A 25,823-nucleotide genomic window follows, 5' to 3' on the forward strand; every position below is an offset into this window, starting at 1 on the left:
CTTGGTGGCCAAGGCCCGCCGGCCGCTGGGGACCCGCGGAGAAGGAGGAGGCCGGCCCTGCCACAGGGAGCTCTGGCAAAGCGCAGGGGGGCAGCCCCCGGGGGCGCGGGGCGTTGGGCTGGGCCTCCTGCCCCGCCTGGCGCTTTAAGAGCCGCCTGATTTGCATGGCCCCGCCCCGGCCCGAGTGACCGCCCGGCTGGATATTTAAACCGCGGGCCCAGGGGCGGGTCCGGCTCCAACGCGGTCCCGCCCGGCACTTTCCTCTGCAAGAGGCGACCCGAGCGCGGCCGGCGGATCCGTGCGGGACGCGGAGCCCAGAAACCGCGCGTCCGCGCTTCCCGCACACCGCCCGGCCCTGCGGGCCACTCCGCACCGCAGCCTCGCTCCTGCCCCGCGGTGACCGCAAAGCCTCGCTCCGTACCCGCTGCGTCCTCGCCTCGTCTCCTCTCCGCCCCCGCTCCGTCCAGCTCTGTCCCCGCTGCGTCCCGCTCCGTCCCGCGGTGTCCCAGCTGCGTCCCCACTCCGTCCCCGCCCGCCGATCCCAGGCGATGCCGCGCGGCGCCACCTGGGCGCTGCTCTTGGTCGCGGCCCTGGGGCTCGGGGCGCGCGGGGTGCGCGGCGCGGTGGCCCTCGAGGACTTCTACCCTTTCGGCACGGAGCGCGGCGATGCCGTCACCCCCAAGCAGGACGACGGCGGCTCCGGACTGCGGCCGCTCTCCGTGCTCTTCCCGTTCTTCGGCGCGGAGCACTCCGGACTCTACGTGAGTAACCCGAGCCCGCGCGGGGCGCCGGGGAGGGCGTCGCGCCCCGGCCGCTGCCCGCCGGCCCGAGTGCCGCCGCCGCCAGCAACTTGGCACCGCGGCGGCCAGAGGTGGAATGAGGACAGCGCTTCCTCCCTCCGGCAGCCAAGGCCGGACAGCGGCCCGCGGGAGAGGCGGGCGGGGGTGGGGGTGCGAGCTGCAGCCGGGCCACCTTGGCGAGTGGAGCTGGGCGCGCCCGTCCCTGGCCCCTGCCCCTGCCTCTGCCTGAGGGCCTGGAGCTTGGGCAGCGTGCACGGAGCACGTCCCAGGACGGTCCCAGCGCAGCGGGGGGAGCCGAGTCCTGTTCCTTCCCAGGCAGCAGTGTGACAGCAGCAGGGCTTCCCGGGTCCTGGGTTTCCGGGGTAGGGCACGGGCTCTTTCAGTTTCTCACTTGGCCTGCGAGGTCCCAGCCCCTCCCAGGGCCACAGGGCCCCGCCCCTGTCAGCACCTGAGGCTCCCTGCAGGGAGGCTCAGAGCTGGGCCTGCTTCTCTGTTGGGGGCAGTATGGGGCCTCCCTCTCCTGAGTCTGGGGCTGGCCACTCAGGCCCAGGCCTTTCCAATAGGACTCCCAGAGGGAGCTCTGTGGCCAGGGGCTCAGAAGAGCAGGAACAGCTCCGCTGATGGACAGCACCTGAGAGCCAGTTCTGTCCCCTCTGATCGCTCCCACAGTGGGAGCGAATGAACTGCTGTGTCCCATTTCTGCATCGAGCATTACGGGGGGGGGGGTGCACCCCACTGTCCCCTGAACGCCGTGGACCAGGCCGATAGGCTGTTAGCCCAGCACCATCACCACCACCTGCCCCTCTGCCCTGCCGTCCCCTCCTCCATCAGCACCACCTTTCCACCCCGCTGTGACCGTGACGCCAGCATCCTTTGCTCCCTCTCCCACTGCGACCCGTGTGCAGCCGAACTGGGGCCAGCCCTCTCTCTGTAGCCGGGACTCAGACAGATGGACAGGCCTGGCTTCTGGGAGGATGGGGTAGGGGACAGAGCTGAGCTCAGGGTCTTCACCTTAGAAATGGGATAACTGCGTCGGCACCTCTAAACCGGGCGCCCTGCCAAGTGCTCCTTGAGTGTCAGGGCCAGGCTCAACTCCCACTCAAAGTCACGGGGAAAAACAGTGTTAAAAGGGTTCACCCTCTTAACAGCCTCACCAAAAACATCTCCCTCTGCCAAAGTAACTGGGAGAGATGGTTCTGAAGTGGCGAGCTCTGCTAGCAAAACAAACGGTCCATCCGAAACACACTCCGTGGCCCTAACTCAACATGTGTCTCCATAAGAGCTTTTTCCTGGAACAAAGGCATGTGACAAACAGCTGCCCGTGGCGACATAGCCCACTTTGCCTCCTCTTTGCTCGGTAGCAAGGAGTGGGGTTCCTGAGGGGCAGGCCAGGGCCACCGTGCCTGGAATAACTTCGAGGGTGCTATGGTCCGGGAGGGGGTGGGGGTTGGAGCTGAAGCCAAACAGAGAAGAGAGGGCATTTGTTCTGAAGCAAGTGGGTCAGACCAGGTGCCTCCCAGGCCACCTGGCCAAGAGGACACGTCCCTGCATGTCCCTGGGTCTGACCTTGCCCAGCGGGCACAGCATCAGCTGCCCAAGCCCAGGTGCCTGCATCCAGCCGGTGCCCACCCCTGGCCCCTGCCCCTCAGCCCCAGTCCAGTGCTGGGCAAAGAGCAGTTTGTGGAGGGGCCTGGATGCGCAGACAGGAGCACGACGGCGAGGCCTCTGATGCCACCCGCATCCCCGGGACCCTGCATCAGGTCAAGTGCAGGGCGGCCCCTTTCCAGAAAGCTCTACCATTTCGCTTCTCTCTTACCCACAGCAGCTGCATGTGCTGAGCCGTAAGGCTCTGGAAAGTGTTGGGAGTCCGTCTCACTGCTCAGGTTCTAAACACTCACCAGGCAGGTACTGTGCGTGCGTGTGGCGCGTGCCAGCAACCCTGCTGAGTGGGAGCCTTCCTGCGGGAGCTGGACAAGTCCTCGGGTAGAGACGACAATGGTGCCGTGCCCGCAGGCCCGGCCAAGGTGCAGCGTCCACTCGGGGAGGGCGTGGGCGCCGAGCGGCAGTGAGCCTGGCCGGTGGAGCCAGAAGCTCCTGTTTCCTCCCCGGCTGAAGCCCCAGCGCAGCTTCCACCCAGGCGGGGGGCCGGCCCTGCCTAGCCAGCCTGTCCAAGGGGAGGGTCGGCCGAGGGGGCATTGCCAGTGGGCGGGGGACCCTGCTCTGCTTCCTGGCCTTGAGGCTGGGTGGTCTGGCCTGTGTCCCTGACCCCCCTCGCCCCCGCCACGCCCTCAGCTCCCTTTGCTCCAGCCACACAGAACAGGCTAAACAGCCCCTCCCCCAGCCCCGTCCTTGTGCTCCCCACCTGACCCCACCTCAGTCGCTCGGCTCTTTCCTTGTCTGGGGTCTGTCTCCTGCACGCGGACGTGTGCCTGGCAAGCCACAGCAGCAGGCAGCCCCAGGACACACGTGCATCTGCAGGGTCTGTGCACCCTGTCAGGGGGTGTGGGCGGCGCTGTATGGGTCGTGCCTGCATCTGCCCGCGCGCCCGTTCTCAGCTCCGGCCACCAAGGGAAAGCCCAGGTGGGGTTACCCAAGGGCTGAACCCCAAGCTCCACTGAAAGGAGTGCGGGCTCTTTGGAGATTCCGCGGCTGCAGCAGGAAAAGAACCAAATGAGCTTGGGAAATTCTGTGCCGGCTCGTAGGAGAGTGCAGAGAACACCTGGGGTGGGGCGGGAGGCCACGGGCCACCTGCAAGGGGCTCTCGCTGGTCAAACGGGAACAATTCAAGCCTTAAAGTAATGAGAGTGACAGATGTGAATCCCCTACGTAAATGCGGGACCATGGAGGTCACGTCGCTGCCAGTAAACACACGATTACACCAAGAGCCGTGGAGAGAGCGCTGCTGGGGCTGAGTGTCCCGCCCCGGGGGGATGGTGTGTTCACAGCAGGACCCGTCCTGGCTGGGGGCACGGACACGCCGACGTGCTCCCGGAATGTGCTCGCAAGCGGTGAGGGAAACAGCAGCGTGGAGAGAGAGGAGGAAGGCCGGGTCCTCGCGTTTGGGGGACCTGGATCGAAAGTCTGAGGAGTTCCTCGAACTTTTCTGTCCGTTTCTGCCTAGACATCGAGTGGCTGCAGCAACCGCCTTCTGGTGGGCCCCCTAGTGCCCCAGGCCAGCCTTACCGGGAGGCCAGCCCGGCCAGCTGGGAAGGACTCGGGCGTCCCCACACCTCGGCTCTCGGGGGCTGGACGCAGCTGGAAGTGACCAGCTCCCCAAACTGTGCCTCCCAGACGCCTCAGCATTCACACGCCGTTGACTTAGTCACTGATTCACCCGGAACCTCATGGAGCCCTGGCTCTGAGTCAGGGAGCAGACACACGACAGCCGCGAGGTGTTATTTCTGCATTGAAGACATTTTTGTCCGTTTTGCGCGCGGTGCTCTCCCAGCCTCGGGAAGGTGCTGGCTCCTACGAGTAGCTCAGGAAGCGCCGGGTAAATACCCCCAGATCCCATCATCCAAAAGCAAACTCTTGGGGCACTGTGGTGACATCCTTCCGGACGTGTCATTCGGGGCTGCCCTTTGAGACACCACCCCAGTTTGTGTATTTCTTTCAATGTTGCGCCACGAGCGTCTTCCGGGGCCTTACATCTGCTTTGAGAACGTGCTTTTTGGTGACAGTATAATAGTCCACCCCATGGTTGTACCACAATTGTTTTGCCAGTCGCTGGGGCTCCACCCATGGGTGGGTTTCGGGCGCCCCGCGGGCTCTGCACCCCATCCTGACACGCCTCGGAGCCTCCCACGTCTCTAGTTCTTCCCTTTCCTTGCGGTCGGTCCCCCAAGTGCGCCACCTGGGTCCCAAGGAGCACGCTCTTCAGGGCCGTGTCCCTGCTGCCCTGCTGCCCGAGGGCGTCCTCATCGACGCCCCCGTTGGGGGAAGGCGGCCCCCCAACCTGGCGGGAAGTGACCTGGAGGCAGCCTCCAGCCCAGCGCCAGCAGCCACCAGCACCAGGTGCCTCCAGCATGCCGTGCTCCAGGGTCCCCTGGGGGCAGGATGGAGAGGCCGCTGCCCCACAGGCCCTGGCCACAGGCGCTGCTTCTGGCCCGCCAGCTTCCAGGCCAGACAGGGCATCTTGTGGACCAGGGGATGGTGGGGTGGGGGCAGCAGGCAGGCCCGAGGAGAGGACAGGCTGGCTCTGGGCCCCAGTGGACACCGCTCCTATGGACCTGTGACGGGGGCTGGAAGGGCTGCCCAGCTCCCCTGTCCTTGTGCCTCCTGCACGGGGTGGGGGTGGGGGTCCAGCCTCAGAGCCTCGACATCCAAAAAGTGGCTCCGTCCACAGTGGGGCACGTCATCCATTGAAAAACCTGCTGTGTGCAAAGCGCTGCCCTGCTCCCAGCCCAGGGCTCAGCTCATGCAGGTGTCTGCGCTCCGGAGGCCGAGCTCAGAGCAGGATGAGTGGCGCGCAGGCCCCCAACCCTGAACCCCACCCCCGAGGCTGGGGCAGGGGCTGGTCCAGGGGGCCCCAGACACAGCCCCTCAGGCCCTCAATCACATTCTGCAGCAAATGTCTCCTGCCACCTACTCTGGGCAGAGGGGCCATCCAGCACAGGCAGCTCTGGGGACTGGCTGGGGATGGGGCTGGGGTCCCAGAGGGGTGACCACGGCTCAAGAGTGAGGCTGATGGCGGGGTGGGGGGGGAGGCTGAGGCATGTGGGAGTGGGCGTTACCAGCCTGCACTTGGAAACTGCGTCCAGCTGTGGTGGCTGCAGGATGACAGTGGATGGTGGCCAGGCTGTCAGGCTGGTGACAGGCCCAGATGGAGGCCCTGAATGTCCAGGCGATGTGGGACTGCGGCCCCCGGGCAGGCGTGTCCAGGGGTCTCCGAGGCGTCGAGACCTGGCCCTGGAGAGGCACCTGGCCGAGGGGGTACCTGAGGTGAGGCCAGAGGGCGGGCACCAGGAGCTGCGGCCGTGCAGGGGAGGAGGGGGAGGGGTCTGAGGCCAGCAGGAAGGACAGGACAAGGAGGGACAGGTGCTTGGAACCCCCCTCCCCCCCGCCAGAGAGGCAGCCCCACAGGGCCTGGGCTCAGGCTCAGCAGGAGACGAGAAGGCAGCCACGGGGAGGCCCTGGGCAGCAGGCGGCAGAAGTACAGGCCCAGGGCCTGCAGCCCAGGAGCGCCGGCCCCCGCACCGCCCTCGGGGAAGCCCTGCCCTGCCGCCCAGCTGCCCCCGGCTGCCCCTGGCCTTGGCTGCCTCCCCGGCCCTCCGGGTCCTCCTGCAGCCACACGTGCTGTTCCCGGAGGCCTGCCCCGCACACGGGGTGCTCAGCCAAGGGCCCGGGCCGCCTCCCTGCCAGGCTGGGCGGACAGCGAGCTCTGGATATCCAGGACTCCACCTTGCCCGTGGGCCCGGGGCCTGCCCACAGCTGCCCATGAGCAGGACCCCAGCCCCCGCCTGCTCATGGACGGCACCCTTATTACCCAGAAAGCTGCCAGGAAATAAAAGACATGCCTACGTTTTTCAAAACAAGCTTATAAAAGGCCTCCGGGCTTTATTGTTTTATTCTGGCAGAGAAATCAAAGCAGGAACCAAGGACCCGCCCTTTCTGATCTGCTGTTCGCAGAGCTGGGGTGCTGTGGCCGCAGGGTCCGTGCCTCCCCTCCAGGCCTGCTACCAGGCCCAGAGCCCCTCGCCCAGCAAGGGTGGCACTAGCCAGCTCTCAAGCTGCCCGGCTCAGGGACCAGCCAGACACATGTCCCAGTCTTTCAGCTGGCAGTGGCCTCCGAAAGACTTCAGGACATGTCCGCCCCTTCCTGATTTTATCCAAGACGGAAATGCCACCAGCGCTGTTCCCTGCGCTTCCCCCGGCCCAGGGGAGGGCCTGCCCGTCCTGTAGCAGAGGCCTGGGCGCCGCCCCACTGCCAGCGCCTCCTGGCCCCACGCGCCCCAGGTCGAGGGCCGGCCTCCTCCAGGCCCTTAGGGCCACCTTCCTGCTGCGTGAGGTCTCAGGGCCTCCCCAAGGGACCAGCCCAGGAGTGATGACCAGTGACTCCCCCACAAGATCAACAGCCTGCTCAGAGGCTGCAGGGAGGGTGAACCTGCTGGCCCCCTCCCCGCCCTCCATGAGCTCAGCTCTGTCCACACAGACTTCCCTTCCCTGGGCGTCCTGTGTTTCTCAGCCAGGTGCTTGGACCCCGGGGGGCGGCCCCTACTGTGGGAGAGCAGAGCAAAGCCCGAACTGCCCCCAGGTCCGTGGCCGCGGGGATGCCCTGGGCGTCAGGATCTGTGGGGAGGGGCTGGTGGGCTACGGGACACGAGCCGAGGGCCCTGCAGACGGGCTCCAGGCACGTCCTCCTCCCACCCTACCCCTGGGTCTCCCTGCGTCTCCCTGCATTTCTGCCAGCGCCCTGACCGCTGGGCTGGGCAGGTCCACCTGGCCTCAGGCCCTTAGGAGCAGCAGGTGTGGGGCAGCACATTCCGGGCCCTGGACCCCGGCAGGCAGCCAGGTCCCAGTCAGGTTTCTGAGATGTCGGCTGCTAAAGAATGTGCTGGCACCGGACAGGGAGCCGGGTCTGATCCCCTCTCCTGCCTTCCGCGTTTCACAAAGTGCTCGTGTGGGTCGATGACAGGATAAAACCGGTGCTCTGTCGGGGGGGGGGGCAGCATTTGCCAGGCCCTGAAGGGGGAGGGGGACCCCAGTGTGGGGAGGAGAGGGCGGCCGCACCCCAGCTCCCTGCCCTGAGTCCGCCGCACCCTCCCCACCCCCCGGGAGCCCAGGTGTTCTCGTCTGGATCAAGGAAGGCCAAGGAGTTCCCGTCCAGGTGAGCGCGCCTGCCAGCCACCCGCTCGCAGCCCTCCCGCCGTGGTCCAGCCCTGCTGTGCCCTGGCAGGGGAACAGGGCCGGTTTGTTCTCCCTCCTTCCTGGCCGCTGGGCCTGGGCCCACGCCCGGGGGAAGGGCAGCAGCAGCCAGGGTGGGGGCCGAGAGGAGAGCTGGCCGGAGGCCACTGCACACACCACAGGCACCTGAAGCCCTGCTTCGAAGGCAGGAAGGAAAGTCAGCAGCGCATCTGCAGAGCCAGCCGGAGGGAGGGCAGCCCGCAGAGGGAGAGGGTGGGCAGGGGGCGCCCCCGCAAGCGGCCTGAAGGCCCAGCCTCCTGCCTCTCCCATCCCACTGCGACGTCTCCCCCTGACTCTTGTTCTAAACACATGCAGAAAAGGACCCCAACGTAAGTGCACAGAGAAGAGCAAATATAATGCAAGCCCCGCGGACAGCCTGTGCTGGGGTCCCGGCCCTGGCCGCCGCCCCCCCCCCCCCCCCCCCCGTGGCTCCAGCAAAGCCGCCGGCAGCTTCCCCGACACCTGCCTTCCCTGCTCCACACCGGCTTCGCCACCCGTGTTCTGGGGGCATCTCTGTCCAGTGCCGTCACCGGATGATCCCAGAACCGCGTCCCAGCTGGTGATCTGTCTCCCTGCAGGGACCTTCGGGGTCTCCCTGCTTGCAGGCCTTTCTCAGCGGTGCCGTCGGTGGACATCCTAGAACACGCGTCCCGGTGCACGGGCGCCCGGGGTGAGGGGTGCACGCCTCGCCGTGGGGCCCCTGCCTGTGGCGCACCAGCTACCGAGGCTGGGCGCTCCTGCTGCGCCACACGCCGGCCGACCGCGGGCTGCGTTGACCTTGTTGGGCGGATCTTTCTCTTCCGAGGCTGAGCGTCCTGTGCGCGCTCACTCAGGCGGGATTCCCGTTTGTGGCCCTGCGAGGTCTTCCGCTCTTTTCTGCTGAGCTGGCCTTTCTCCACGCTTCTCTGGCGCCTTTGGGTGACCGGACGGCCTGATCTTAGGGAAGCAAATGTGCCCACCTTGTTCTCATGGTCCCGGGTGCCCGCGCCAAGTGCAGCGGGACTCGTGCGGGGCCACCCCAGCCCGTCTTGCTGCGGAGCCCGGGCCTCCTGCCCCCACCCCTCGCTGGTCACCCTCCCTCAGGAGGGCTCCGTGTCTGTCCCAGCATCCATCCTGGGGCAACAAATCTTCCATCTCGTTCTTTTCCGGAGAATCTTGGTTTTCCTTGGCTTTGCACTTTCACGTTCTGTGTAGACTTGGCTGCTCAGGTTACACACACACACACACACACACACACACACTCTCACACACTCACACCCTCTGCTGGGATTCCCACTGAGCACGGAGGAGCGCACAGCTCCACGTGAGAGCTGACACCGTTGCCTCACGGACTCAGGCAACCCGGGCACGCGGCCCACTTCTGTGCCCACCCAGGCGGTCTTTGGCACCCCCGCTATCTCAGAGCTGGCGGTCCTGAGGTCCTGGCACCTCTGTTCTAGGGAAACGTTCTTTCTTCACTTCGTTCCTAACAAGCTGGCTCGCGGGCGGGTCCTCGCCGTTCCTGATCTCTAGGTCGCGGCCAGACCGCACCGCCCTGACGTCCCCACGTCGCCTGGGACTTCTCCGCGCTCGGCCTCCACTTCACGGGCAGCTGACGGCAGCTGTGTCTCCCCTCTGGGCATCTGACTCTGACTCAGGCGGGCCGTGCGAGGCTGGCCGGACCCAGCATCCAGCAGACGCGGGGTCAGCAGGACCTCGGCTTGCTCTGCCCCATGTTCCAGATTAAACACAGAGTTCCTTCCGGCCCGTTTCAGGATAGCCCTGTCTCGGGAGCGGGCGCCACCTCGTCCTGCCCGGCCCGGTCTCGTATTCTGGGACGTGCATCACACGCGGGTGTCGGCTCTTGTTAAACACGTGATTGAGCTGATGTACGTGATTTCCACCTTTGACGCGTTAAGCTGGTCGCTTAAACGAGTCCAATCAACCGGTTTTCTAATGTGAAGCCTCGCTTGTCTCCCCAGCAGGAGTCCCACTTGGTAGCGAGCAATCCCTTGTACAACGTGGATGTTGCTGCCTTTGGGCTGCTAAGAGTGTCTTAAGATTCTGGCAGCTGTTCTACGCGACATCGGCCTGTTAGCGTCCCTCGTGGACCGGCCCTGCTCAGTTTCCGGGGCGAGGCCCTGCCAGCCCCGTCACGTGAGTCCTGCTCTCGAGAAGAGCTCCTGGGTCCTGATGCTCAGCAGAGCTCACGGTGGTCCGGCTGGACCTGCAGTTTTCTCAGTGGGAAGTTTTGAATGTGAATTAGTTTATGACCTTGTAAAACATAGCCTTTCTACTTCTCACATTTGGTAAGTTGTGCTTTTCTAGGAAAAATCTGTTTTACAAAAGCCTTCAAGGTTAGGTCTGCAATGTGAGGGCGCCCCCTGCCCCCAAGCCAGTGTTAGCCTGGCACTGACGGGCGGACGCTGGCAGAGGAGGCTCTCAGGTCAGAAACTGTGGCACAGCAAGAGGAGCAGCATGTGTCCCTGGCTCTCCAAGCCCCATGGGGCCACACGGCGTGGCCCAGGCAGGTGGGACCCAGGCAGGGTTTGCGTCCCAGCCAGCACACCCTGGGCTTGGGGCATCACCTCCCCTCTGGCCACCTGCCTCTGTTCCTAAGGGAGAAAACCCTTTGTCCCTCGAGGCAAATGCAAGCCTGAGACCCCGCCCAGGTCGGCAGAGTGCAGAGGCTCCCAGGGCCCCGGCAGGGCCCCAACCCCCGCAACCTCTCGGCCAAGCTCAGACTTTCACATGAGTCTGCCGTTCCGTCAGCCACTCTGACTCATCGACCCACGGAGGCCAGGCACCACACTGAACAAGGCTGCACCCACAGAGCTCCAGGCAGCAGATGAGGCTCTGCCCAGGGTCGCAGGTGCAGCCAGCTATGCCCAAGGCCAGGCCGCCATCCCTCAGGACTCACGAGAGGGCTCAGCCCTCCCGCCACCCCTGGATGCTCCCAGTACTTACAGAGGCGTCTTCTCTTAGGGTAACTCGCTCGTGCTTCCCCCGAACCTTCTCCCGTTCACACTGCAATCTGGGGTCCCAGGACACCCCCCAGGCTGTGATGGTTGACCCCCAGCCCTGTGGAGAGATGCTGTGGGATCACTCTCTCCACGTGCAAACACATGGCCGGAGGGGACACAGCACGCCCCAGTGTCGGATCCTTTGAGCCCGACTTGCGTGGCCACTCGCTGCCGGGCTAAGGTCTGAGGGTCCTGTCCCTGAGCACTTGCCGCCTCGGCCACCACACATGACACACTCGAGGCTGAGGGTGAACTCGTGTCTGTGAGACAGAAGCAAGGCCCAGCCGTCGGGTGTCTGCCGGCTGGGCGGGCGGGTGCCCTGGGCATCGGGCCCAGTGGGACCGTGTGGCGTCGTCAGGGCCCAGGGTCAGGGATGCAGACCCAGCGCAGAGCAGGGGCAGCCGCCGCCGACTCCGCTGCCCGCGTGGTGCGCTCCCTCCTGGGCCGCGGGCGGGCGCCCATCCTGGTAACAGGACCCCCCCCCACCTCCCCTGCTCTCGCAGGGCGCAGGCCAAGGCCACAGGCGGCTTTGTCCCATTTACACACATCATTACACCCCCACGGGGACCGTGGACCACCATGGGTGACGGCGAGCAGTGTCCTCAGCCAAGGGACCCCCAGGGAGTGACGTTGGCGTCCCCAGGCCTCAGGCAGGCAGCCGGGGTCTCCCTCCAGGCTGGGCGCCACTGCTGTCATGGGGAAGGAAGCACCACAGCTCCAGGTCCAGGCGGGTCCCGATTTTCAGAGTAGGTCCATGGAGCCCTGTATCTGCCCCTCCCTCTGGTCCCGGCCACCACCCAAAAGCAGCCAAACCCTTTCTGGGCCACCTTCGGGGAGCAGACGCCAGGCCAAGGCATGAGGACCAGGGCAGGGCAGGCGGCAGAGGAGAAGCCTGGGGGAGGCGCTGTGGAGCCGGGTGCCACTCAGGGTCCCAGACGCCCATGAGACAGGGCGGGGGTGGGGGGCAATGTTAGTCATCACCTGACCATAACCGCTGCAGGTTGGCCTTCAAGACGGCACACTAATGGCCAGGGATAGCCAGTGGCAGTGCCAGTGCGGTGGCAGTGCAGTGGCCAGAGCGGACGGCCAGGCAGGAAAGGCAGCAGCGTGGTGGAGAAGGGTCAGCAGCAGTGAGCGACGGGCCGGCTTCTGGGCGGACAGGCCTGGCGCGGGGCACCGGCTTTCACGGCCCTGACGTTGTTTCTGTGTGCGTGGTGGTGGCTGCGTGTCCATCTCTGGCTCGAGGAGGGACACAGGGGCATCTTCGTTACCCCACCTCCCTGGGCACTTGCCCCAGTGACCCAGACCTCACAGTGGGCACACTAACGGGCCCCAGGGCGGGGTCTTTGGTCAGCCAGGCTGTGCTCTGCCAGGGGGCAGCCCCGCTGGAGAGGGCGCCGTGGGCTCTTGCCGCAGAGGCCAGGTGGAGAGGGCCTGCGACTCACTCCTCGGCTCTGAGCAGCCGTGCACTCCGTTCCCGTCCAGTGCAGCCCCCGCCACCTCCGGCCGTCTGAGTACCACCCAGGAGCTCAGAGTGTTGTTTGCGCTTTTGAAAGGGTGGAAAGGAGTTCCCGTTGTGGCTCAGTGGTTAACGAATCCAGCTAGGAACCATGAGCTTGTGGGTTCGATCCCTGGGTTTGCTCAGTGGGTTGAGGACCCGGCGTTGCTGTAAGCTGTGCTGTAGGTTGCAGATGAGGCTCGGATCCCGGGTTGCTGTGGCTCTTGGTGTAGGCTGGTGGCTAAAGCTCTGATTGGACCCCTAGCCTGGGAACCTCCATATGCTGCAGGAGCGGCCCTAGAAAAGGCAAAAAGACCAACCAAAAAAAAAAAAGGTAGAAAAACAACAAAAAAAGGAAGAATATACAATCGAGACCACATGTGGTCCATGGGCCACAAGTATTTACTGCCCAGCCCTTCACACAACAGCCTGCAGACCCTCGACCCCACCACTGGCAGTCACCTGAAGTCAGCAAACCTTGGTCCTGAAGCGCCCGCCCCCAGGCCCACCGTGCTGACCAGCCCTTCGCAGCAGCGTCAGGCTTGGCGCTGGGGCTGGGCAGCTGCTGCCCCCCAGTGGACACTACCGGGGTGGGGCTTGGCGGGACAGTCAGCAAATCAGGCAGGACGTTCTGTGACAGGTCCTACTAAGCCAGAGGCTGCGCTCAGTGCTGGGGGGCGTGGGGGGAATGAGACCAGGCCCCCCCCAGAGGGCAGCTGCCGCTCCCTCATGTAAAACCTTCCCCGTTGGCCTCCCACCCAGACGGGCCCTTGCTTGTTAGCGGTCAAGTTCAAGTCGACCCACCCCAGGTCAGGCAGTCACAGGCCCCCATGGGTCACACTCCTGGAGAGACAAAGGGAGCGCTAACTTTTCAGCAGGTGTCACCAGGCCTGCCTCGGGCAGGGGCACTGCTGGACAAGGACGTGCCTCTTGCTCCGACTCCTCTGTGCAGCAGGGGACCTGCGGTGCCCTCGGGTCCCAACGTGCAGGCCCTGAAAGGAGAGCCCAGACACCTGCCCCACGGCCCAAATCCACCCCCAGGGTCCCTTAAGCGGCCGTTCCCACTGCAAACCCGTCTAAATCGCAGTGGTCGAATTTGGCTTCTCTTCCTCAGTTGGGGTCCCACAGCAGCCGGGACCCCGTTCTCCATCCCCGGGAGAGCATAGGAGGTGGCGGGCACAGGCGGAGGGGAGCCAGTCCCTCCTCAGCCCCCGCCCCCCCACCCCCAGTCCCCTGCCCCGCCCCCCACCCCCAGTCCCCGGCCTGCCTTCCCTCGCCTTCCCTGCTCTTCTTTCACTTACTATGCATATAACTTCCACCTATAATTTTCCACAATAGCTCATTGCTTTTTAGGGCTGAGTAATATTCCATCATCTGACTGTCAGTTTCTTCTTCCAGTCACCTACTGAAAGACATCTTTGTGGCTTCCAGGTTTGGGCCATGATGAGCGAAGCGGCTATAAACACCTGTGCACATGTTTTCGCGTGGTCGTGAGTTTTCAGCTCCTTTGGCTAAATACGCAGGAGCACGATTGCTGGGTCACGTGATAAGAGCATGTTTAGTTTGACAAGAAAATGCCAAGCTGTCTTCCCCGGCAGCTGCACCACGCCAGCAGCGAATGAAAGTTCTCGCAGCTCCGCGTGCTCAGCGGCGTTCGGTGTCCGCGCTCCGGACTCTGGCGCCCTCAGCAGGCGCCTGGTGGTATCTCGTTACTGCTTGAAGTCGCGTTTCCCGGGTGAGGGAGGGCGCGGACCTTCTCACCTGCTTATTTGCCATCTGTGTGTTTCTTTGCGAGACATTTGTTAAGGCCTTTGGCCCAACTTTCAATCAGGTCGGTTGGTTTCTTGCTGCTGAGCTTTAAGAGCTCTCTGTCCATTTCGAAAAACAGTCTGTATCACGCTTACGCATATTTTCTCCCAGTCAGGGGCTTTTCTTCTTGTTCTCTTGATACTCTCTGTCACAGAGGAGGAATCTTTATTTCTTCTTCTTGCTGCCTCCTGGAACTTGCAGTAGATGCCGGGAGGGATGAGCGAAGGGGGACCCTCGCCTTGGAGCTTATCTTAGCGGGAAAGCATCGTTTCTTGGCACTAAGGGTGGCGTCAGTGGTGGGTCTTCTGTCGATACCCTATCGAGTTCAGGAAGCCCCCCTCTGTTCCGAGGTTACGCGAGGTCTTTGTCGCGACTGAGTGCAGGATTTTGTCCGCTGCTTTTTATGCATCTATCGACGTCATCATGGCATTTTTCTTTTTTAGCCTCTTCACCTGGTGGATCACCTCGGTTGTTTTGGTTTTTTGTCTTTTGTCTTTTTTTTTTAAGCCACACCCATGGCGTTTGGAGGTTCCCAGGCTAGGGGTCGAATCGGCACTGTAGCCGCCGGCCTACGCTAGAGCCACAGCAACGGGGGATCCAAGCCACGTCTGCAACCTACACTGCAGCTCATAGCAACGCTGGATCCTTAACCCACGGAGTGAGGCCAGGGATTGAACCTGTGTCCTCACGGTTCCTAGTCGGATTTGTTTCCACTGCGCCATGATGGGAACGCCTCAGTTGTAGTTTTTTTTAAGCGGCTTTTTAGGATCACACCTGAGGCATATGGGGTACCCCAGCCGGGTTATTTCACTGTCTGTGTCTGAGAGTCCCACTAGCTGGTGTTTCTCTTAACTCTGCTTATTCTCGCAAGCAGTGTCGCACTTCCTTCTGCTCCTCATTGTCTTTGTGCCCCGGTTTTGTGCTGGAACAAATACCAGAACAACCGGAGGCCCAAGACGAAGCCATCTTCCTCCAGAGAAGGTTCTTCTTGGCTCCTGCCTGGAACCTGGGGACGCTCCCTGCCAGGAGCCACCTCACCCTAGGCTCGGGCTCGAAGCGCCTGGTCGGCTCAGGTGGCGTGGGTGGCCAGACGAGGACCGCCCACCTCGGGGCCACCCTAGTGGTGAGGGGCCTCAGCTGTCCCAGCCTCACGGGAGGGCCTCAGGCTCCCGCGCCGCAAGCGGCTCTGAGGGCCGGCACTGACCTCCTTCCCCCCACGAGGCTGCAGGGGCTTCGGGGCTGTCTTGGGGGTGTTGCTTCTCCACCTGCAGGTGTGCTCGCTCAGGGAAAAGGAGCCTTGGGCGATGGGCTCCTGTCTCGTGTCCTCCGAGATCTGGAATTGAAACTCATCCCTCGTTCACTCCTCGGTGCCTTTAAGAAGAGAGGCGTGCGAGCCTGCCTTCACTGGTGTAGACTGCAGAGCCTGCGGGGAAGGCCAGGGCCGTTTCTAAAAGGGCAGTCTGACCCCGGCCTTCCCAGGGCGGATGCTGGCCATCTGGAGCCAACTCAGAGTGTTAACCCACTCGGCCCTGCCCGGCACGCCCTGAGGCCAGAACGAGTGTTCACCCCTCTCCGGGGCAAAAGCCAGAGCACAGAGAGGCAACGGCCAACTCGCCTGGTGGTGGCACAGCTAGCAAGCGGCAGGGTCAGCGCTGGAACCGCTTGTGTCTGATGGCAGACGCGGCTCCAGCCCTGTGTTCAGAACCTCCTGGGGCTCTGCACTGCCTGAGCCCTGAGCACAGACTCCCAGTGGCCTGGAGGCCCTGCGGCCTCCCCCGGTCCCCACCCATCCCACCTGCCCACGGAGCTTGCGTCCTGCTCACCCTTCCCCTGGTTCAGAGGCTGAGGCTCTGCCCCCCCCCCCCCACCTCCCCAGGCCCCTGACGGGAGGGGGGCTGAGGAGCCGGGGCCCCTGGGCAGGTTTGAGCACCCCACCTGCCCAAAGCCGGGGCCCACCCCGGGGCTCCCGCAGCCCACACTGGCAGCCCCCAGCTGGGCACCATGTACCAGAGCCTGTGCCCTGAGCCACAGCCCCTCCAGGAGGGGCGGCGAAGCGTGGCCCGTCCCGGGCAGGCGCTGGCGCCGAGGCTGGGCGGCGGGGTCCCCACTGCCCTCTCCGGCTCTTCCGCCCGACAGGTGAACAACAACGGGGTCATCTCCTTCCTGAAGGAGGTCTCGCAGTTCACTCCCGCGGCCTTTCCCATCGCCAGGGACCGCTGCGTGGTGGCGGCCTTCTGGGCGGACGTGGACAACCGGCGGGCAGGGGACGTGTACTACCGGGAGGCCACTGACGCGGCCACACTGCGCAGAGCCACGGGCGACATCAGGCGCTACTTCCCTGAGCTCCCAGGCTTCTCGGCCACCTGGGTCTTCATAGCCACCTGGCACCGCGTCACCTTCTACGGAGGCAGCTCCTCCTCCCCCGTGAGTGTCCGTGCCCCAGCCCACCTGGGGCCCGGGGGCTCCCTCCAGGGCCCTCACCTTGCTGGGCGGGCCAGACGTGACCCCTGGTCCAAGCCCGAGAGGGGAAGCTGGGCTGAGGGACGGCAGGTGCTCGCCCAAGGTCACAGGGCCAAGGTCACAGGGCCAGGCTGGAGGAGGATGGAGCCAGACCTGCCCTGGCCCTGCTGGAGGCCCCCGCGTCCAGGGCAACGCCAGGTGCCCCCAGTACAGCAGTTCACACCTGGGGGGCTCAGGCAGTCTGTGTCAGAAGGACTGGAACGGCTCAGTCCTCAAAGGTTAAAGGAACGTTCACTCCATCAAACACCTCCTTCCTTGACGCCACTGAGCCACCACACGACCCGGTGAGGACAGCAGCTGCCCCTCGGCAGTGGACGTGGGGCGGATGGCCCCATGGCCGCAACCACCCAGGACGAGGGCGGCTCTCCCGGGAAGAGGCAGCGGGGAGCAGGACGCCTTTGGGGACCTTCGCCCATACATTTGATAAACATGCATTCGGGGGCACGTCCGGGGCAGGCAGTGTTCTGGGCTCCGGGGAGGCAGCCCTGGAAAGAGAACACAGGACGAGTCTCCCCTGTGGGGCTCGCACTAGCTGAGGTGACACCAACAACCACGCTAGCAGGGCACGGCTCTGCCCGATGCTGTGCCAGGCAGAGGGGGCTGAGCTGGAGGACCTGGAAGGCTCAGGGCAACGACCGGGGGTGGATGTGACAATGCTGGGCTGAGGGGACAGAGAAGCCAACAGGGGCGTTGCACCGATTGGGGGTGGGGACAGCGGGGCTTGTACCCAGGGTCAAGGAGGTGCAGAGGACAGGCTTGGTCCTGGCTGGGCTGAGGCAGTGCCTGGAGTCGCCAGGTAACGGGGACTCAGGTAGATGGTACAGGCAGGAGAGGCAGGGATGGCGGAGAGAGGGACGTAGGGATAGAGGTGTCCGCAGACCCTCCCGGGGCCAAGAAGAAAAGAGAAGCAAGCCAGCTGGGCAGGTGCATTGTGCGTGACACGCTCCCGGTTGGGGTTTTTTAAGGAGTGTGACAGTGACTCAGGATGGGCTTTTTCTGTAAACGTCAACTACAAACAACTTTCACCCACGTGAACCTGTTCACGCACAGCCTGCTGACGCTTCCCAAGTCTGGGTTTCTTACCACCCATCTGTAAGAAAAATGTCTTAATGACAAAAATTTGAGAAAAGAATCTACGACTGCGCACCGGGAGGTGACTCCCAGTCCCTCGTGCCTGTCGTGCCCTGCCCACCCTCGAAAATAAACAGGACCGCCCAGAACACGCTGCTTTGCCGGAGTTTCTCCCACTCAGCCTTCCAGTGGGCACTGTCCTCACTCTCGCGTGTTCTTCTACATCTGTTTTTTTTTTTTTGGCTTTTTGGCTTTTTAGGGCCGCACCCACGGCATATGGAGGTCCCCAGGCTAGGGGTCTAATCGGAGCTGTCGCCACCAGCCTACACCACAGCCACAGCAACACCAGATCTAAGCCGCGTCTTCGACCTACACCCCAGCCACAGCAACACCAGACCCTGTACCCACGGAGAGAGGCCAGGGGTCGAACCCGCAACCTCGTGGTTCCTCGTCGGATTCGTCAACCACGGGGCCACAGCGGGAGCTCCTCAACATCATTTTTAAAGACGATGCGGGCGCCTCTGCAGCGCCCCTTCCCTGTTTCCTCTCCGCCCGGAGGAAGCTGATGGAGGGCCCTTAGTGCCCCTCCTCTTTTCAAACCGGAGATGTCAGTTCCAAAATGACCGTCCTGTGACACAGGGGACCAGAATCTGAGTTTGGGTGGGAGCAGCTCTCTAAGCTGGACCCATGGAGCCCTCCTCCGGGCGTGCCCTCGAGCAGGATGACCAAGGGGAGTGGCAGTGAAGCTTGGCCACGTCCTCAGCCTCCCAAACATCTGGGCCCCGGCCGCTGGCACGACGCAGCCTGACCTTGCTGACCCCGGGCTGTCCTCCCTAGGGGCTGCCCGCAGCGCGCTCCTGCCTCCACAGTCTAGCACCCACGCTTGCCCTCCTGAAGGGGGCGCTGTGCCCTGCTGTCGCCTTCCATCTGCGGAAGGGGGTGGGCCCAGCGCCTGCAGTCCGCCAAGGCCGCCGCCGCTCCTGTGGCCGTCTGCCTTTTAGGTCCATGCGTGTGCAAATCCCCCATTTCACTGCTGTTCAGCGTCGCCACGTGCCCCAAGAGCATTTCTTAAACAGCCTCACCCTTTGCCCAGTCGGAGACAGCCCCTCTTGTGTACACACTGCCCACTGCCACGTTCACGGAGGAGAACGCCACGAAAACCAAAGAAATCAGTGGTGAAGAACGGCTTCTCCCTGTCTCCCCCTCAGCATCCCTTTCCCTTCTTACATTCTTGCCCATTTCACACGAGGGCCGAGGAAGCCCTAACCCTCCGTGCCCCCCAAGGGACAGCGCCTGCTCCTGGCATCCGTTTGCCCCCACGCCCCCCCTGTGTTTCCCTCACTCCCAGGCAACAGAGTACCGGGGGCCACGGCGGGGCAGGACAAGGCCGGGGGGCCCTCCACGCGCGGCCGGGGGGCCGGGGAGGGCTCAGGGCCCCGGGCACGGTGCGGGAGGGCGGGCGGGCAGGTCCGGCTGGGGACGGGGCGCGGGCCCCCGCTCAGGCCCCTCCTTGGCAGGTCAACACGTTCCAGACCGTGCTCATCACCGACGGCCGGCTCTCCTTCACCATCTTCAACTACGAGACCATCACGTGGACCACGGGCACGCACGCCAGCAGCGGGGGCAACGCCACAGGCCTGGGGGGCATCGCGGCTCAGGTAGGGGCCCCTGGGGCTGCCGAGCCAGGCCGACCCCCCCACACACCCCCGGAGCTGTGCAGGGGCCAGTGGGGGCGCGGAGAGGGCAGTTGGGGGCTGCAGGCCTCTCACAGCCAGAATCACAGAAACATTCCCTGTCAAAGGCACCTTGGCTCTGACCACTCGGCCGGCCCCACAGGGTCCGCTGCAGGGGGACAGAGTTCTGTGTGCACTTCTGGGGTGGCCTGCCCGGCCCACGGCCCAAGGCAGAGCGGCTGGCAGACAGTCCGGGTGTGGAGGGAGAAGTCGAGGGCAAGCCCCAGGGCGGGGTGCTCCTTCCCCATGTGACTCCTCCCGCTGCCACCCTCTCTGCCGTCACACTTGCCCCGGGGTCCTGCGGGATGCTGGAGTGAGCGAGAAGGGCTGGGGGAGGGGGCGGCCGGGGCCCACCGCCCTCAGCGGCAGGAGGAACGGCACCGCCTGGGGAGGGTGCCCCGACTCTTACAAGGCCCCTCCCACATGAGCTCTTTGGCCCTGGCCACCCCGCGGGAGGTGGGTCTCAGGAACTGAAGGGAGACGTGCGACCCAGCCCGCACCTGCTGCCCACCCCACCCCTAGGCCGGCTTCAACGCGGGTGATGGGCGGCGCTACTTCAGCATCCCCGGCTCGCGCACAGCGGACGTGGCCGAGGTGGAGACCACCACCAACGTGGGCGTGCCCGGGCGCTGGGCGTTCAGAATCGATGATGCCCAGGTGCGCGTGGGGGGCTGCAGCCATACAAGTAAGAGGACAGAGAGGGCTTCCGGCTTCCCAGGCGGGGGCGGGGCCTAGGGAGGGGGTGGTGCGGCGGGTGGGAGGAGCCCCAGGGCCCATGACCCCGCCCACCTCGGCTCCCCTCCCCCGGGCTGTGAACGTGGGTTCGTCCAGGCTCCGCCTGAGCCTCGGTCTCCTGCTGGAGGCGCATCCTGCCTCTGTTCTGGGCGCACGGAGAGGTGGGGGGTGTCGAGGGGAGACAACAGTTTGCAGGGTAAAGGGGAGGGGCTGGGTCTCCGGCCCCCTGCGAGCAGGCCTTCGTCTCGCGCATGGCAGGGTGCTGGACACCTACCCGTGGGGAAGGAGTTCCCTAGCGACCAGGGGGTCCTTCGAGCAGGGTCCGTCCCAAGGGCATGGCCTGTGGAAACAGCCCGGACTGGCCACGGAAGGATGTGTTGCCAGTTCTCCACGGTGTGGCCTCCGGAGACCACTGCTTATTAACTGAAGGGGTTGCCCAATGGCTGCTGGGCCGCTCCTCCCGCCAAGCCTGGGGCCACATGAGACCCAGGCTGGGACCCCCTCCCACCCCCAAGGGGACCAAGGACACTCAGAGGGCTGCTTCTCCTGAACACTGTCCCAAGAAAGAACCCAGGGCACCCAGACCTGCTGGGAGGGGAGGCCCACACACCTGGGGTGGGGCCAGGCCCCGAGCAGGGGCGGGGGGCGGGGGGGGGGTGCAGGCTGCACCAGCCCAGGACTGGATGTGGGCCTTGGTGAGGCCTGGAAACCCCGAGCCCACCCACTCACTGGGGCCCTGAGTAAGCCCTGGCCAAGTGTGAGCACTGAGCGGGAGCTCACAGGGCGGGGAGCTCAGGGCCAGGGATTCCAACCTCCACCCCAGAGCGGAGGGTGGTGGTGCGGAGGGTGGGGGGAGCCCCAGGGCCCATGACCCCGCCCACCCCGCTGGGCTCGCAGCAGCGGTGGCCAGGGCGGGGGATGGCACCCTGCGAGCCACTCCCTCAGGTGGGCAGCAGCTGGACCTGCCAGGGACCAGGGGCGGTCTGGGTTGTGGTTGCGGAGGAAAGCAGGCATGCAGGTGGGGGCCGCTGTGGGCAGGTCCATGCCCCCTGCAGAGGCTGCAGGCTGTGACCCTGAGGAGTGGGGTCCTCAGAAGAGGGTCCAGTCAGTCCCTCGGGGACCCTGTTCTCCTGTGGAGGTGTCCCTCCCCCCGCCCCAGGCCTCTGAGGGGTGCAGGTGGAGGGGGCTCGAGTGCAAAGGAGCACCTTGCTGTGGGGGGGAGCAGTGCCTTTGCGTCCCCACCCCCACACTGCAAGCCCAGAGTGGGAGCCTGTGAGTGTCAGGCTGAGGTTCCACCCACATCAGCTTGACCTGGAAGGGAGGCAGGTCTGGCCTGAGTGCCCGTGTGGCCAGGGGAATGGACAGGGCAAGCAGGAGCCATCTGCAAAGACACTCACAGCCTCCACAGCACTGTGGGCCAGAGGCCCCTTCCGAGTGTCCCCGCCCCACTCCCACCCCCACTCCCACCCCCACCCCCACCCCCAACGCCAGCCAGCTTCCCCCCGGGGCCTCCTCCCTGCTGGAGGTCTGAACCCGAGACTCCGGTCCTCCGGAAGGCGGGCCCCGAGCAGAACCTGCCAGCGGCCCTCCTCGGGGCACCCTGTGCAGACCTGCAAGTGAAGCCGTGGACGCTGGGCAGCAGCGGACCACTCCGCGCCTCCTCCCGGGGCCCCGGGTCGGGTGACGGCCCTGCTCTTCCTGTATCCACAGCCTCTGTGTGCCTGGCCCTGCGCCCCTGCCTCAACGGCGGCAAATGCATCGACGACTGCGTGACGGGCAGCCCCTCCTACACCTGCTCCTGCCTCTCGGGCTTCACGGGGAGGAGGTGCCACCTGGGTGAGTGACTGGCGGGACAGCTCCGGGAGGCCTGCGCTCTGCGGGAGCACGGTGGGCACAGCCAGCAGCCCAGGAGCCCGAGGTCCAGGGTCTCTGTCCCCGGGTATGGGTGATGGGTATGAGGTGCCTCACGGGGAGCCAGACAAGAGGCTCCATGACCCCGAGCAGGTGGGTAGGTGCTCAAGCTGACCAGCGGGCACTTGCTGTCCCCCCGCCCAACCTGCCTCCCTCCGCCGCCCCCGAGGCCCCAGCCTGTCCTGTTTTCCAGATGTGAATGAGTGTGCCTCCCACCCGTGTCGGAACGGCGGGACCTGCACGAGTGGCGTGGACGGCTTCAGCTGCCAGTGCCCGGCTGGCTTCGGGGGACACACCTGCGAGACAGGTATGAGAAAGCTGCCCAGCTCATGGCTTCATGGGCGACAGGGGGGCAGCCCAGTGGGGCCGGAGTGGGGCAGGAGGCCAGATCCAGAGGAAAGGGCCCATCCCATCAGGAGCACTGACCACGGCCCTCAGCCCAGGGAAGAGGTCTCAGCTCTGGACCCTCACCCTGAGACCCGTGCCCCCTGTACCCTGAACCCTGCTGCTCCCGGCAGGAGGAGAGGCTGCTTCTCTCCACTCTGGTGGTCTCACAGCCTAGGCCTGGGTTAGGGTCTTTCGGGCCCTCCCAGCGACCCCTGCGTTGCTTCCAGACTGCAGCCCTCCCCCACCCCCGCCAAGAGCAGCTCCTTTGAAGTGGTGCTTTCAGATCAGGCCTCTGCTGCCTGCCCTGCCCCCTGGCACCTCTTTGGGGACCCCTCACCCTGGCCCATCACCCACCTTGAGAAGGAAGGCGGACGCCGCCACTCCCGCCCCCAGGGGAGCCCAACAAATGGAGTCCCTTAAAATCAAAGCACCGCGACCCCGGATCCCCGCCGCTCACACTTACTGATGTGTTACTGATTTAGAAGCACAGTAACGCGCTGGTAAACTGCGTGTGTACAGGTAACCACGCCAGCTTCCCAGCCTAGAAAGCCCGTTTCTAAGGAGACGGACGGCCTCGGGGACATGTGGTCTTGAGTTCTGCTGTGAACACTCTGGGCTGCGTGAGGCCTGCGGAGGGCTTGAGACTCAAGCCAGGAGCCCTGAGCTTGGTCTCCAGCGGCCACTACGGCAACACCCACAAGTACCAGCCCCACCCCCAAGAGGTGCTCTGGTCTCAGGACCCCCCTCAGCCCCAGCGCCCACCGCAGCCGGGGTGCCGAGCAGAGTCCCGCCAGAACACGGGTGCAGCCCGCCCCATCTCCCCTGCCCCCTGGTGCCCAGCCATGCCCTCTGGCAGAGTTAGGCCCACAGGCAGGGCTCGCCATGTGCCAAGAGCCACCAAGCACCTGAACGCCTCTGGGGGTCCAGGCTCTCTCCTTCCCCCACCCCGCTCCCTGACTCCAGGAAAGGGGCAGCTCTGGGAGCCACTTGGTTCCTGTGCTGAGTTGTTTGGGGACAAGGGACACAGTTGGGGGAACGTGGTGCACAGGCCAGCAGCCACCAAGGGGTCCCCGAGGTGGAGGACATCCTGGGTGAGGGGCAGAGGCCAGCTCCCACCGGCTCACGCCCACTCTGGCTGGGGGCTGAGAGCCCGTGCAGGAAGGACTGTCCCTGCAGCCGGACGCGTCCCCTGACCCTCACCCCAGGAGCATTCAGGCCCCTCCTGCACCCCAGGCACCACGTACCCTTCCAGACCCCATCAGAGGCTGTGCCCCCCACCCCCGCTGGAAGGAATCTCTCCAGCCAGCCCCAGTCCCGCTCTTGTCACAGTAGCTTAGCAGGAGAACCGTCCTGGAGCTGGGGAGCTGCACCCCCGCCCCCCACCCCCAGTTCCGGCGAGCTCAGGGGCCAGTGGGTGGGGACGGCCTGATGCCCCAGAGACTGCCAGCTTCACCCGAGCTGCAGCCCCGATGTCAGGAGCGGGGCAAGGGCGTCCCAGGGCCACAGCTGGGAACCCGACCTCCCCTCTTTGCACTGTAGCCCAACTTCCATGTGACGCCAAAGAGTGTGAGAACGGCGGCTGGTGCCAGGCTGAGGGCGGCACCGCCGTGTGCGTGTGCCCGGCCGGCTACACGGGCGCAGCCTGCGAGACAGGTGAGTGGGCTCGGTGGGGCGGGGCCGGGCGCAGCCAGGGCTGGCGTGGAGCCAAGCCCCGCCTCTGCCCCCCCAGACGTGGACGAGTGCCGCTCCGGGCCCTGCCTGAACGGAGGGTCGTGCGTGGACCTGCTGGGGAATTTCAGCTGCCTGTGTGCAGAGCCCTTCCAGGGACCTCGCTGCGAGACAGGTAACGGCCACGTGCCCGTAGCCCTCCTCAGTGACAGTGGTCGGCTGCGCCTCTCCCTCCCTGTCCGCTCAGCCCCACCTGCCTCCCAGGGGCCGCGTGCTGTGTGAGGCTGAGCACGCCTGTGCCCCTCTCTGGGCCTGGCCTCCGCCCGCAACGTGCAGGGCTGGATGACCACACTCGCGGCCCTCTTCCCTCTTCTCCTCTTCAGGAGATGCCTGGCCGCACAAGGCCCCCCTCCTTCTCCAGACCCCTCGCCGTGCAGGGAACCAGCTGTGGGAGTGGCTCATCTCTCCTACACGAGAGGGAACCTGCCAGTTTCTGTTCTTCTGCCTGTGCTTTAAATGCCAGTTACAACTCAGTAGATCAGTAAAACCACCCACAGGATCTCTGACCTACAAAATAAATGTAGGTCTTTATTTTTATCTTTGCTTTTTAGGGCCGCACCTGGGGCATGTGGAAGTTTCAATCGGAGCTGCAGCTGCCGGCCTGCGCCACAGCCACAGCAACGCGGGATCTGAGCCCCATCTGCGACCTACACCACAGCTCACGGCAGCACCGGATCCTTCACCCACGGAGCAAAGCCAGGGATCGAACCTGCATCCTCATGGATACTAGTCGGGTTCGTTAGCGCTGAGCCATGGCAGGAACTCCCTGAATGTAGGTCTCCAGCATCTGACGTGGGCCAACCTCCCAAAGCCTCAGCCCCTAGGCCAACGACGGCTGCGCATGCTCCTCCCCAGGGAGCTGCTCAGGACAAAATCACCAGATGTATTTGAGTCCAAAAATTTAAGAAGGAAATTAGGTTTCACCCATAGTGAGATGCACACGAACACTGTGCCTGCCGTGGGATTTTGGCGGGATGGCTGCAGGCAGGGCTGGCCGTGTCCTGAGAAGGGGGTGAGGTTTCACAGTGCAGAGGGGGCAGGGGCAGCCCCGCCTGTGGCTTGAAATCATGGCGATGGGTGGCAACTCACCCACCTAGGTCGTTACCTAAGCATTTAACTGAACTCGTGTCTGAAGATAAGTGGGATTTTGGAAAGAAACTACATTTTGTACAAGGAATAATGCAAATGAAAGTGAACAAGGAGTTCCCGTCATGGCTCAGGGGTTAACAAACCCAACTAGCACCCTTGAGGACACGGGTTTGATCGCTGGCCTCGCTCAGTGGGTTGAGGATCTGGCGCTGCCGTGAGCTGTGGTGTAGGTCACAGACGCGGCTCGGATCCCGCATTGCTGTGGCTGTGGTGCAGGCCGGCGGCTACAGCTCCAATTGGACCCCTAGCCTGGGAACCACCATATGCCACAGGTGCGGCCCTAAAAAGACAAAAAAAAAAAAAGAAAGTGAACAATAAGAAACAACGACTAGGAGTTCCCACTGTGGCGCAGTGGCTTAGGACTCCGACAGCAGCAGCTTGGGTTGCTGTGGAGCTGCGTGTTTGATCCCTGGCCCGGCCCAGTGGGTTAAAGGATCCGGCATTGCCACGGCTGCAGCAGAGGCCACTGCTGTGGCTTGGATTCCATCCCTGGCCCAGAGCCTCCATACGCTGTGGGGGGAGAGAGCGAGAGGGAGGCAGGGAGGGAGGGAGGGAGGAAACAGCTAACGCTTTTACT

At 64.5% G+C, this 25,823-nt stretch overlaps 1 protein-coding gene across 3 annotated transcripts in view; it reads left to right on the forward strand.

Annotated features, from left to right (window-relative positions):
* The first annotated feature begins 241 nt into the window (after positions 1 to 241).
* SNED1 (sushi, nidogen and EGF like domains 1) overlaps positions 242 to 25,823 on the forward strand; it is a 60,609-nt gene continuing 35,027 nt past the window's right edge. For 2 of the 3 annotated variants that reach the window (XM_047773987.1, XM_047773988.1), the window contains exons 1-8: positions 242 to 761; positions 16,149 to 16,436; positions 19,121 to 19,261; positions 19,859 to 20,021; positions 21,782 to 21,907; positions 22,176 to 22,289; positions 23,909 to 24,022; positions 24,099 to 24,212. In XM_047773987.1, coding sequence (XP_047629943.1) covers positions 549 to 761; positions 16,149 to 16,436; positions 19,121 to 19,261; positions 19,859 to 20,021; positions 21,782 to 21,907; positions 22,176 to 22,289; positions 23,909 to 24,022; positions 24,099 to 24,212 — 1,273 coding nt within the window. In that variant the 5' untranslated portion in view covers positions 242 to 548. The remainder of the gene's footprint in view (positions 762 to 16,148; positions 16,437 to 19,120; positions 19,262 to 19,858; positions 20,022 to 21,781; positions 21,908 to 22,175; positions 22,290 to 23,908; positions 24,023 to 24,098; positions 24,213 to 25,823) is intronic. The other variant, XM_047773989.1, reaches the window with a different exon arrangement.

Source organism: Phacochoerus africanus, chromosome 3, assembly GCF_016906955.1.
Source record: "Phacochoerus africanus isolate WHEZ1 chromosome 3, ROS_Pafr_v1, whole genome shotgun sequence".
NCBI lineage: Eukaryota > Metazoa > Chordata > Mammalia > Artiodactyla > Suidae > Phacochoerus > Phacochoerus africanus.